At 45.4% G+C, this 13,317-nt stretch overlaps 1 protein-coding gene across 1 annotated transcript in view; it reads left to right on the top strand.

Moving 5' to 3' along the window:
* LOC110320632 (AP-3 complex subunit sigma-2) overlaps nt 1-13,317 on the top strand; it is a 42,655-nt gene that overhangs the window by 4,388 nt on the left and 24,950 nt on the right. Inside the window, exons 2-4 of the mRNA XM_021196735.2 lie at nt 234-325; nt 1,065-1,176; nt 8,866-8,937. Coding sequence (XP_021052394.1) covers nt 234-325; nt 1,065-1,176; nt 8,866-8,937 — 276 coding nt within the window. The remainder of the gene's footprint in view (nt 1-233; nt 326-1,064; nt 1,177-8,865; nt 8,938-13,317) is intronic.

Below are 13,317 nucleotides of genomic sequence, written 5' to 3'. Positions count from 1 at the left end.
TTTTTTCGAGACAGGGTTTCTCTGTGTAGCTTTGGCTGTCCTGGAACTCACTTTGTAGACCAGGCTGGCCTCAAACTCAGAAATCCTCCTGCCTCTGCCTCCCAAGTGCTGGGATTAAAGGCGTGTGCCACCACTGCCCAGCCAGAATTCCTTTTTTATATATCTGTTCTTACTGATTGGTGCACATTTTCCTCACCTGTCCCCTGACTCTTCTTTTTGTTGTTGTTCCATAGCCAGAAGAAATTCAACAGCAGATTGTTCGAGAGACTTTCCATCTGGTCCTCAAGCGAGATGACAACATCTGTAACTTCTTAGAAGGTGGAAGGTAAACCATCAGCTTCAGGTGGCTGTCTCCCTACTTCCCAGCTCCACTTTGGGTGGCCTTCGTCGCTTTCATTTTTCTAGTATATGCAGGGGTCACTGGCTGCCTGGTGCAGCACAACCTGTTCTTTTGTTTGATGGGGTTTGCACACAACTAGGTTTCTCTGTATAGGCCAGACTAGCCCTGAGCTCAGAAGTCTGCTTGCCTCCTGTGCTAGGACGAAGGTGTGCACCACTACAGACCCACATACCCTGTTCTTAGCATGAGCTGCTCAGGCACACACCTGCTCTCTGAGAAATACCTGCTCTGAGCTTCAGCCATCACAGGTTTTTTTCTTTCTCTTTTTATATAATTTATTTATTTTTATTTTATGTGCATTGGTGTTTTACCTGCCTGTATGTCTATGTGAGGCTGTCAGACCCCCTGGAATTGGAGTTACAGACGGTTGTGAGCTGCCATGTGGGTGCTGGGAATTGAACCCATATCCTCTGGAAGAGCAGCCAGTGCTCTGAACCGCGGAGCCATCTCTGCAGCCCCTGGTCATCACTCTGATGTATGGTCATTGGCAAGAGAAAGGCAAAGAAGGAGTCAGGGGGCCTCAAGTTCCCTTTCCACACTCAGTTGCCATCCACGTGGAAGTGCCTGCTCTTCTTCGTTAGGCCCATCCCCATGCTTCGGTGCAGGGTTTCTTTGATAAGTTTACTTTAGATTTGGCTTCTCAACTGCTACTACTGTCTTTCAGTTTGATCGGTGGCTCTGACTACAAACTGATTTACCGGCACTATGCTACCCTCTACTTTGTGTTTTGTGTGGATTCATCAGAGAGTGAACTTGGGATCTTGGACCTCATCCAGGTATGTGTAGTCAAAGGCTAATGGCAACAACTTTCTGAGTTTGCATGGGGGCAGGGAGTGTTCAGTAATCATCCTATTGGTCCTTTTTTCAGTCTCGTTGACATCCATGAGTTACCAGGGGTTGGAGAGATGGCTCAGTGGTTAAGAGTACTGACTGCTCTTCTAGAGGTCCTGAGTTCAAATCCCAGCAACCACATGGTGGCTCATAACCATCTATAGTGAGATCTAGTGCGCTTTTCTGGCCTGCAGGCATAAATCTTTAAAAAAAAAAAATGGTCGGGCGTGGTGACGCACGCCTTTAATCCCAGCAATCTGGAGGCAGAGGCAAGTGGATTTCTGAGTTCAAGGCCTGATCTACAAAGTGAGTTCCAGGACAGCCAGAGCTATACAGAGAAACCTAGTCTTGAAAAATCAAAAAAAAAAAAAAAAAAAAAAAAAAAAAAAAAAAAGTTGCCAGATGTCCACCAGGTGGTGCTGTGGGAAAGGGCCTGAGCAACCTTCCGGGACTTAGTTTAGCTGTTGAACAGTGGTTTCTACCAGCCCTCACACTGCCCTTGGTTACTGATGTTTCGAATTTTCTTTTAGCTCTGAAGCCAAATTCCATTTAAGTATTTATACTTCATGTGTACCAGATACCTGCACTTGTGTTTGTACAGACACTGTGCAGGCCAGTGGTTTACAGTCGGGTGCACTTGTGTTTAGACAGACACTGTGCAGGCCAGCGGTTTACAGTCAGTGTCGTCCTCAGTGGTTCTCCATCTTTGTGTTAAGAGTTTTTTACTGGGGAGGCAGAGGCAGGCGGATCTCTAAGTTCGAGGCCAGCCTGGTCTACAAAGTGAGTTCTAGGATAGCCAGGGCTATACAGAGAAACCCTGTCTCNTTTTTTTTTTTTTTTTTGAAGCAGAGAGAGTACCGCTTTGGCTGTGGGGAGGAGGAGAGGGGAGGAGAAGAAGGCTATAGGGAAAGAGGGTCAAGAGGCCTCTGTCCCCTCATCACTGAATCGGATGCTCATACCAGTTACCCTGACCCTCTCTGCACTTGGTCACTGGGAGCTAGACCTTGAAATGTAGCCTTTAAAAAGTTTTTTATTTGCTCTCTCTCTCTCTCTCTCTCTCTCTCTGAATGTGTGTGTGTGCATGTATACACATGTATGACACGGAGTGCATGTGGAGGTCAGAGGACAATTTGCAGGAGTAAGTTCTCTCCTCCTACCATGTGGGTCTTGGGGATTGAACTCCTGTTATCAGGCTTAGTGGCACTCACCTTTACCCACTGAGCCCCCAGATGGGCCCTTTTGAAGTATCCATTTCTCTCTCTTTCTGAGACAGGGTTTCTCTGTGTAGCCATGGCTGTCCTGGAACTCACTCTGTAGACCAGGCTGGCCTCGAACTCAGAAATCTGCCTGCCTGTTTCAGAGAAAACATTCCTATCAGTTGCAAGGGAGTGCAAACTGAGGATTCTAGTCTGAGTTGATTCCTTATGTGTCCAGCAGGGGGCGAAGCTGGTTGACACAAAGACTGGCTGGTTGAATGAATGACCATCTCACTGGGTAGCTGACTCTCTCTCTGAATAATTTGGAATGAAAAATGGATGGATGGAAGGAAGGGTGAAAAAAGGAATTTTTATTGGTCTTTTCCTCTTTTAACATACAGTGTGGGGGCTGGAGAGATGGCTCAGAGGTTAAGTACATTTGATGCTCTTCCAGAGGACCCAGGTTCAGTTCCCAGCACCCGAATCTGAAGGCTCATCATCACCTGTAACTCCCGGTCCAGGGGATCCAGTGCCTTCTGGTCTCTGTGAACATCTGCACACATGTGGCATATATTTACACACACACAAACATAAATACACATACAACACATGCATACACACATAAACATACATATACAATACATGCATACTCATACACACAAACATACATACACATACAACACATGCATACACATACACATGCATACACATACACATGCATACACACATAAACATACAAACACATACAACACATGCATACACATACACACATATAGACACATACACATGCGTACACACACACATAAACATACATACACACAATTTCAAAAGTCTAAAAACACAATGACGAATGTCACACAATGAGGTAGGTGGAAATGTTATAAAATAACATACAACTGTGTCTCTGCATGTATGCATTTATAAGTACATGTATATATGCATGTATATGCACACAGATATATGTATACACATGTATGTATGTCTGGCCCAGGTCACTTTTTCATTTCCTACAGAAAACAACACTGTCCTGGGGCTGGAAAAGGTTCTATAGTTCTTTTCACTGATTAATACATTTTTCTACTCTCCCTGGTGTTTGAGAGCCAGGGAGCCTTTCCTCAGGTGTTTTAATGTGTGTGGCCGTGTCAGCGGCAAATGAAGGGACAGCTGTTGCCTCTTCCACACAGCTGTGTTTCTGGAAGACGTCTGTCCATGCCAAGTCCAGCTCTGATGCCAGGAGCCAGCTCACACTACCCTGCGTTCGTTCGTTCTCCGCTCAAAGCTGGGGATGGCAGGGTGTTGGATTTAAGTTGGGGAGCCAGAGGGAGCTGGGTGACGGCCATCCTAAATGACAGCTGGGTGCCTTGGCAAGTTGCACCTCTCTCTGGGCCTCGGGTTTCCCATCTATGGACTGGGAATGCCAAGCCCGCCACTGGGATGGCTGTGAGTACTGAATTGGGAGAATTCATGCAGGGGGTTAATGACGTGATCGACACCAAAAAAAAAAAAAAAAAAAAAAAAAAAAAGAGTCTTTCACTGGACCTGGAGCTGCTGCTGAGACAGACTTGCCAGCAGACTTGCCAGCACATCGTGTAGGCCTTGCCTCCCCAGTGCCAGGATTTGCTGCACAGACTTTTTGTTTGGGTTCTGGGAGATCAAGCTCAGGTCCTTCTGTTTGTGCAGCAAGCACTGTACAGACTAAACCATCTCCCCAGACTTAAGTACTTAAACATTAATTTTTACTTGCAATGCAGCCTAAAGCCAAGGCTCGGAACATCCATAGTGCCTTCTTCCCTAGTTTACTTTCATAACCAGTTTCAAGAGCCGGGGTCCTCAAGAGGAGTCTAAAGTAAATGAGAAAACAAAAGCGCCTCTTACAAAGCGGAGTGGAAAATGACAGGGGAGCACAGTGGTGGCTCAATCCCGGTCCTCAGGAGGCCAAGGCAGGGGTATTATAGGGAGCACAGGGGCATTGTGGGGAGCATGGTGCCCAAGGCAGGGGTATTACAGGGAGCACAGGGGCATTGTGGGGAGCATGGTGCCCAAGGCAGGGGTATTATGGGAGCACAGGGGCATTGTGGGAAGCATGGTGCCCAAGGCAGGGATATTACAGGGAGCACAGGGGCATTGTGGAGAGCACGGTGCCCAAGGCAGGAGTATTAAGGGGAGCACAGGGGAATTGTGGGGAGCACAGTACCCAAGGCAGGGGTATTAAGGGGAGCACAGGGGCATTGTGGGGAGCACGGTGCCCAAGGCAGGGGTATTACAGGGAGCCCTGGGTGCCTTTTGTGAGCTCTTGGTCTTGAAGATGAAAGAGTTTTAAACAGACTAAGAACAGAACTGCATGGGATAAGTTTGCTGGAATTTGAAAGAAAAAACAACAGGACTGACATGCTGGAAATCTCAGGAGCCACCCGATGGGGAAATGGAGAAGATCTCAGAAAACCAGGCTCCAGCCCTTTTGCATAGAAGGGGTGAACAGTGGAGATCCCATCTCAAACAAGATAGTGAGGACCAACACCTGTGCTTACCCTCTGACATCTACATGAGGTCATGCTTTTTTGAGGTCAAGAAAGTATTGAACTTCCTGTTTCTGTCTACAAAATCAGCTAGAAATTTCATAGTTAAAGTATTAAATGGTGACTAAGGGTAGTATTTGAAAAATCACCTATTATGGATTACCTGATAGGAGTCCGATAAAATTACAAAATTGGACCAGCTGTGGTAGTGCATGCCTGTAATCCCAGCACCCTGGGAAGCAGAGGGGGAGGATTAGTGCCAGGCTCAGGACCCCACCTGGGTGACAGTGAGCTCTGGCCAGCCAGTAGACCAGTGTAGGTCCAGGGAGACCCTGACTAAAACCAAACTAACAACAATAAAAAACAGATGCTGCAGAATCAACAGAAAGGCATAAAGTGATATTTGGAGTAAATAGAGCTTTGCCTTGTTGAGGAGGTCAGGCAGAGACAGCAGCAGCCTCAAAGATGGACTCCGTGGATTAGATTGGGAAGCAGGTGCAGCTCCTTCAGAGCCTTCAGGAGCCCAGGGAAGGGAGCTCGGGGAAGGTGAAGCACTGAGTGTGGTGTGAGAGAGAGCACGGTACAGGCTGGTGAGTGAGGAGAGCTGACAGCAGCTCAGATCCCACCAACTGAAAATCCTGCATTTACTTTAAAATCACTTTATTATAAATGTCTCTATCCATCTACTGTGAGTGCTATGGTGTAGGTTTAGAGGTCTGTCTGATTGGGATTTATCTGTGGCTGTGATAAAACACCATGACCAGAAGCAGCTTGTGGAGGGGACGGTTTATTTCAGCTTACACTTCGACATCACAGTCCACCACCGAGGGAAGTCAGTACAGAAACGAAAGCTCTCTATGGCTTGCCTTCTTATGTCCTTCAAGATCAAGAGCCCAGGAGTGGCACCACCCACAGTGAGGGAGGCGGGCCTTCCCATATAGCCATCAGTCAGGAAAATGCCCAACAGGCTTGCCCGCAGGCCATTGTGGTGACTAGCTAGTGTCAAGTTGACATAAAACTAGCCAGTACAAGGTCAGATGTACCTTGGCGTTAGTTCTCTCCCTCTACTGTGAGTTCTGGAGATGCAACTCAGGTTGTCAGGCTTTGCCCCCAGCCACCCTGCTGGCCCTGGGCTTTTGTTCTGCACTGTCACAGTATTTGAATACCTGAGGTTTTATGACAAATTCCCATACAGAGTAAGAAAAATCAGTCCTTGTTATCTCCATTTTCTCAGATTGTTCGTTAATATTTTTCAGAAAAAAAATTGATTTGGCATATGTAAGTGAAGAAATGTCCAATTTAGTAAAATTTCCTAGTACTAATGGACTTGAGTTGTCAGGTTGTTAGGACTCACCATAAAGCAGTATCACGGTTGTCTTAGTTAGGGTTTCTATTCCTGCACAAAACATCATGACCAAGTTAGAGAGGAAAGGTTTATTCAGCTTACATTTTCACATTGCTGTTCATCGCCAAAGGAAGTCAGGACTGAAACTCAAGCAGATCAGGAAGCAGGAGCTGATGCAGAGGCCATGGAGGGATGTTACTTACTGGCTTGCTTCCCCTGGCTTGCTCAGCCTGCTCTCTTACAGAACCCAAGACTACCAGCCCAGAGATGGTACCACCCACAAGGGGCCTCCTCCCTTGATCACTAATTGAGAAAATGCCCCACAGCTGGATCTCATGGAGGCATTTCCTCACTTGAAGCTCCTTTCTCTGTGATAACTCCAGCTTGTGTCAAGTTGACACAGAACCAGCCAGTACAGTGGTGATTGAAAACTATCTCATATTTAGCTAATGTTCTGTTTGTTTTTGTTTCTTTAAGACAGGGTTTTTTAGCCGGGTGTGGTGGCACTCGCCTTTAATCCTAGCACTTGGGAGGCAGAGGCAGGTGGATTTCTGAGTTCGAGGCCAGCCTGGTCTACAGAGTGAGTTCCAGGACAGCCAGGACTACACAGAGAAACCCTGTCTCAAAAAAAAAAAAAAAAGGTTTTTTTATGTATAGCCCTGGCTTTCCTAGAACTTGGGTTGTAGATCAGAGCCTGACTGTGCCTCCCAAGTACTAGGATTCAAGGTGTGTGCCACCACTGCCTGCCTTCAACTGCTATTAAAAAAACAAACAAACAACTGTATTACTTAAAAATACAAAGAGTTATAAATAGTGCCACTATGGAATGTCTGTGTCTGTTTTTGGTATTACATCTGCATGTCTTTCTGTAAGGTATACACCTGAGTAGTACAGTCGCAAATTCCTAGAGTATTAATACTTAATGTCCAGCCATTTTCCAGTGTTTGGTTTCCAGTAGAAACCATGTGCCGGTTATCAGTCCCAGGTCAGGATGTCAGACACTTTCGCCCATTGCATCTTGATATCGACATCATCAAGGAAAACAGTAGTTGAGCTCTGGATGGAATAACAGTTTGCTAACTAACGAAGGCAGAAATTGGTGCCGGCATGTGGGGTATTGCTGTGGCAGACTCAGCCACGTGCTTTTGGGAAGACTGGTGGCATTTGAGATTTGGGCTGGAAAAGCCATCAAGTGCTCAGAGCTCAGGCTTGTTCTGTGGGAGCATGGAAGATAAGAATGTTGAGAGGTGAAGATGATAGAAGCCTGGCTTGTGAAATTTCAGAGGGAGAAAAGACTGTCTGGGCCATTTATATGCTCTTTGAATTAAGTATCTGTTTTTGGTCATCTGGGGATGGAGAATCAGCCACGATTAACAAGAGACTAGCACCACTGAAGTGAAACCTTTGCTAAGACAAATGATGTTATCCAGCTGGAGCTAAGAAATTAGCACTAGTTAAGAAGAGACGAGTGTCCCTGAGGTGAAATCTTTTGAGATGTGTTTCTTCAGGGTCAGCATACAGAAACTGTGATGGGGGGAGGGGGGGCTGAGGCTGAATCTTGGGAGTCTTGGTAATGAATGAGAGTCATGTAGGTGGTGCTGGCTTTGGAGGCATGAAGGAGTTGAGTTATGGAGAACATCTGGGGCTTGGTGCCAAGAGAGGAGAGAAGAGACCATTGATGAGGGTGCAGCGAAAGTCCCAGAATTGAAGGAGTCACAGAGAGAAACCAAGGCTTAGTACCATGTGGGGTCACAGTTCCTGAAGAGAACCCAGGAGAGGAAATTGGTGAAGGTACAGCCCACTTGCAAAGACTTTGTGAAACACCAGCACCATGTGATGGCCACCAAAGAACATCAGTGGCTGTGGAGGGAGCCAGCCTGAGCCTAGGAGACCAGCTGTGTGTGCTGCTGAGGGCAGAACTGGAGGAGCAGCTCAGGCCCTTTGGAGCCCAGAGAACCCTGGCTGAGTCCCAGACATCAGACACAAAACTTTCACACTGTTGGATTATGGTCTTGCTTGAGTCTGATTGTGACTGCCTTGGCACTTCCTTCTTGAAATAAGAGGAACGTTTACAGGAGCCCACAGTTAAGAGACTGGCATTTTAGAGAGGTTTTGGATATTTTAGAGAGACTTTGAAGAAAGCTGAGTGTTTTAAAGAGACTGAACTTTTTGTTTGTTTGTTTGTTTGTTTTGTTTTGTTTTTTGGTTTTTCGAGACAGGGTTTCTCTGTGTAGCCCTGGCTGTCCTGGAACTCACTCTGTAGACCAGGCTGGCCTCGAACTCAGAAATCCGCCTGCCTCTGTCTCCCGAGTGCTTGGATTAAAGACATGCACCACCACACCCAGAGAGACTGAACTTTTAAAGTGTTTGAATTTTTGAGACTGTGGGATTTTTAAAAGTTAAAGTGTTGGAGAAATGGCTCAGAAAGAGGGATCCTCAATTGAGAGGATGCCCCATCAGATTGGCCTCTGCATCAGAAGGACTAGGGTGTGTGCCAGGCTTGCCCCTTTGTACTCATACATGACATCTGTAAAACAGTGACTGATGTTCTTTTTATCTGTTTTTCTTATTCTTTAGGTTTTTGTGGAGACTCTGGATAAGTGTTTTGAAAACGTATGTGAGTTGGACTTGATCTTCCATATGGATAAGGTAGGTCCTCTCTCAGAACAGGGATCCTGGAAACTACAGTTAGGACATCTCCAGTCACAGTGCACCAGCCTGTTCTTTCACTTGCTCTTTTGTTCCAACCTAGTTCAAGAGTCTGTTTTAATTAATTAGTCAATTAATTTTTCAGTACTGGGGTTTGAGTCCAGGACCTCCCACATGCTAGCTGGCTACTCTACCACTGATCCATACATCAAGTCTGAGCCTGTTTTATTTAGTGAGTTTAATAGTTCTGAGAGGCCGGTGAGATGGCTCAGTGGGTAAGGGCGGTTGCTTGCCAAGCTTTGAAGTCCTGAGATGGATCTGCAGAATCCACATGGTAAAAGGAGAAAATTGACATTTCAAATTGTCCTCTCATCTCCACATGTGCTCTATGATGGCATGTGTGTGTGTGCTCACCCTGGAAGAAACAGACAGGTTAAGCAAGCATGTTTTTATCCATCTACCTCTTTGTTTGTTGGTTGATTTTTGTTGTTTGTTTTTGTAGCCTTGGAACTCACTCTGCAAACCTGGCTGGTCTTGAACTCAGAGAACCGCCTGCCTCTGCTCGGATTAAAGTTGTGCACCACCACATCTAGCTTTTAATAAACATTTTTTTTTTTTTTTTTTTTTAAGATTTGTTTACTTATTTTATGTGTATGAGTACACTGTGGCTGTCTTCAGACACACCAGAAGAGGGCATCAGATCTCATTACGGATGGTTGTGAGCCACCATGTGGTTGCTGGGAATTAAACTCAGGTCCTCTGGAAGAGCAGCCAGTGCTCCTAACTGCTGAGCCATCTCTCTGGCCTGTGTATGGGTGTTTTGTCTGCATGTGTGTTTGTGCAGCAAGTATGTACCTGATATCCCCAGAGACAAGAATGTCAGTGGGTCCTCTGGGATTGGAGGTGCAGGGGTTGTAAGCTGCCGTGTGGGTGCTGGGGATTGAACTCAGGCCCTCTGGAAGAGCAGCCAGTGCTCTTAACTGCTGAGCCATTCTTCCAGCACTGGTTTGGTTTTTGTTGTTGTTTGTTGCTTTAGCACACAGAGATTCGCACTGGGCCTGTTCTTCCTGGTCGCCAGTTCTTTCACAGGCAGACTTCTTAGTATATGGCAGTTGTGACATAAAATAAGTGGCTATATATCCAAACCTGACATTTTTATGTTGGTTATGGATTGAATTTCCTAGACAGAGGCTAGTAACAGTGAAGCTTTGGAATGATGTGAACTCAGGAACTTTGACATAATAAAATTTGTCCCTTAGGGGCTGGTGAGATGGCTCAGCGGGTAAGAGCACCTGACTGCTCTTCTGAAGGTCCTGAGTTCAAATCCCAGCAACCACATGGTGGCTCACAACCATCCATAAAGGGATCTGATGCCCTCTTCTGGAGTGTCTGAAGATAGCTGCAGTGTACTTACATTAAATAAATAAATCTTTAAAAAAAAAAAAAAAAAAAAAAAAAATTTGTCCCTTAGGAGGCTATAGGACTTGGTGGTTAAGAGTGCATTTGCAGTCAGATATGGTGGTGCAAGCCTTTAATCCCAGGATTTGGGAGGCAGAGGCATGTGGATTTCTGTGAGTTTGAGGCCAGCCAGGTTTATAGAGTTGAGTTCCAGGACACCCAGGACAGTTACACAGAAATATCCTGTCACAAAACAAAACAAAACAAAACAAACAAAATTTAAAAAGGAGTGCATGCTTGCAGAAGATCCAGGCTTGGTTCCCAGTACCTGTATGGTAACTCAGGACCAGTTGTCTTTAACTCCAATCAGGAGATCTGATGGCATCTCCTGGCCTCTGCAGATACTAGGCATGCATGTGGTATACATACATACAGACAGACATACAGACAGACAAAAGAAACTCATGCACATAAAATAAAAATAAATCTTAAAAAACAAAACAAAATAAAATCTTGTATCTCTGCTGAGGAGCAGTGTAGTGACTAGTACTGAAACAGCATTTAAGATCAGATGCAAGATACTCTCAGGAGGGCTGGTGAGGTGGCTCAGAGCACTGTCTGCTCTTCCAGAGGTCATGAGTTCAATTCCCAGCACCCACATGGTGGCTCACAACCATCTGTAGGGATATATATATATATGCAGCAGAGCATTCATACATTAAATAAATTAAAAAAAAAAAAAAAAGATGCTGTCAGGAAAGCACACTCAGAATAGAAATGGACCCGAGTAATGTTCTCAATTTTGTTTTGTTATCATAACTCTGATGAGGTCTGAGTCCTCTTGTGCCAAGTTAAACAGGAGACGACTCACACGGGATAAGCACATTATTTTGTCCAGCTGGCACATGTGGCCCTCAGTGCTATTCTCTGGTAAATCAGCCAGTGACCTTCCAGTGATCCATGGCTTTTGGAAGGAGTTGCGTGTGTGTTGTTTTTAGTATTCACTTAATTATTACTTAATTTATTCTTAGGTATTTTGCCTGTATGATTGTGAGCTCTGTGCGTACAGTGCCCATAGAGGTCAGAAAAGGATCTCTTGGAACTGGAGTTTCAGGATGGTTGTAATCCAGCATGTAGATGCTGGGAATCAAGCCTGGATCCTGTAGAAGAGCAGCCAGTATTCTTAACTACTGGGCCATCTCTCCAACCCCCAAACTGCCCATTGTTATGGCATAATTTTTATTAGTTTATTATGACAGCAAGAGCTTCTACACTCATTGCTGCTAGCATTACCATGCTAAGCTGTTTTTGGCCGTTTTCCAGTGGCTTCTCTTTTCTTTCCTCTCTGTTTGTACCAGGGTTGAAATAGGAGAATTGCATGAGAGGCAAGAGGTAGAGATGATTAAGTAGTCCTAGTCAAGGTCTGGTCTGGGTGATCTTGTCCCTGTTACGGTTCTGTGGGCCAAAGGAGTCCTGAGTGCTTTAAAGGAGCAATCTGGTTCCTAGAAGATGACCTCAGTCATGTGTTCAGATGTCAGACAGGAGTGCTGTTTTCCTTGGCCTATCGCTGACTGTCACTGCCTGGTGCAGGGTGATCATGGAACCTATTTCTTTCTTCCAGATGACATGAGACTGACAGTGTCACAGGCTCAGGACTCAGTGGTGCTTTTGTAGTGTCAACCTTCCCTGTCATCTGAAAGATCTTTAAACTTGAGACATCTCTTAGCCTTTCTCTTCGCACACACCAGTGGTGGTGTTCACCAGTATTCTTAAGGATCTTGCTGTCTCGTGATGTATACCATGGAGAACACTTCCCCTATGCACTATCTGGAAGGACATTGAAAATAGGAAATTGAGTTGTCTTTATAGGCCTAACTATTGTTACTTTAAAGGGGATGAGTTTTTTGTTTTTGTTTTGTTTTTTTTGTTTTTGTTTTTGTTTTTTTTTTGAGACAGGGTTTCTCTGTGTAGCCCTGGCTGTCCTGGAACTCACTTTGTAGACCAGGCTGGCCTCAAACTCAGAATCTGCCTGCCTCTGCCTCCCGAGTGCTGGGAATAAAGGTGTGTTCACCACCGCCCTGCAAGGTATGAGTTTTTGTTGTTTTGTTTTTGTTCTTTGAGACTACATATCTAACTTTGTAGCCACAGCATGTATGTAGAGGTCAGAGGACAAACTTGTAGGACAAACTTGTCAGTTCTCTCTACCATGGGGGCCTAGGTCATTAGGCTTGGCAGCACGTGCCTCTACCTACTGAGCTATTTTGGCACCTTGCTCATTTCTTTTTTTTTTTTTTTTCCTGAGACAGGGTTTCTCTGTGTAGCCCTGGCTGTCCTGGAACTCACTTTGTAGACCAGGCTGGCCTTGAACTCAGAAATCTGCCTGCCTTCGCCTCACGAGTGCCGGGAGTGCTGGGATTAAAGGCATGCGCCACCACGCCCAACTCCATTTCTTTTAAATTGTAAAAAACTAGGTACTGTTGGGCTTTGTTGTTATTGGGACCTCTGAAACCCGTGACATCACATAGGTGGGACCTGCACACCTGTTTCCCAGAATCCACTTGGCTCACCTCCCACCTTTGCCTGTGATTATGTCATCACCCATATAAAAACAAAGACTCCCCTTAGATCTCTTCTCTTTCTTTCCCACTTCTCTTCCCGCCACCAACTTGCCCCTCTCTCTTCCAGTAGACCTCACACGGAACTGTTTGGCCTGGTGTGGTCCTTCGGAAGCTGTGCGATGGTCACAGTCATAGCAGGTTACTATGTGATAGACAGAGTGGAATCCTTTGCAGGTGCTAGCTGTTTGTTTGCAAATATGGGCATGGCATTTCAATGTCTCAGCATAGATGAAAAGGTTGGTCTTTCTGGAGAAAGGACTTTCTTTTTTTTTTTTTTTTTTTAAAGATTTATTTATTTATTATTATATGTAAGTACACTGTAGCTGTCTTCAGACACTCCAGAAGAGGGCGTCAGATCTTGTTA

The sequence above is a fragment of the Mus pahari genome, chromosome 1 (assembly GCF_900095145.1).
Source record: "Mus pahari chromosome 1, PAHARI_EIJ_v1.1, whole genome shotgun sequence".
Classification (NCBI taxonomy): Eukaryota; Metazoa; Chordata; class Mammalia; order Rodentia; family Muridae; genus Mus; species Mus pahari.
Note: the sequence above shows the minus strand (reverse complement) of the source record. Positions and strands in the feature narration are given on the sequence as shown.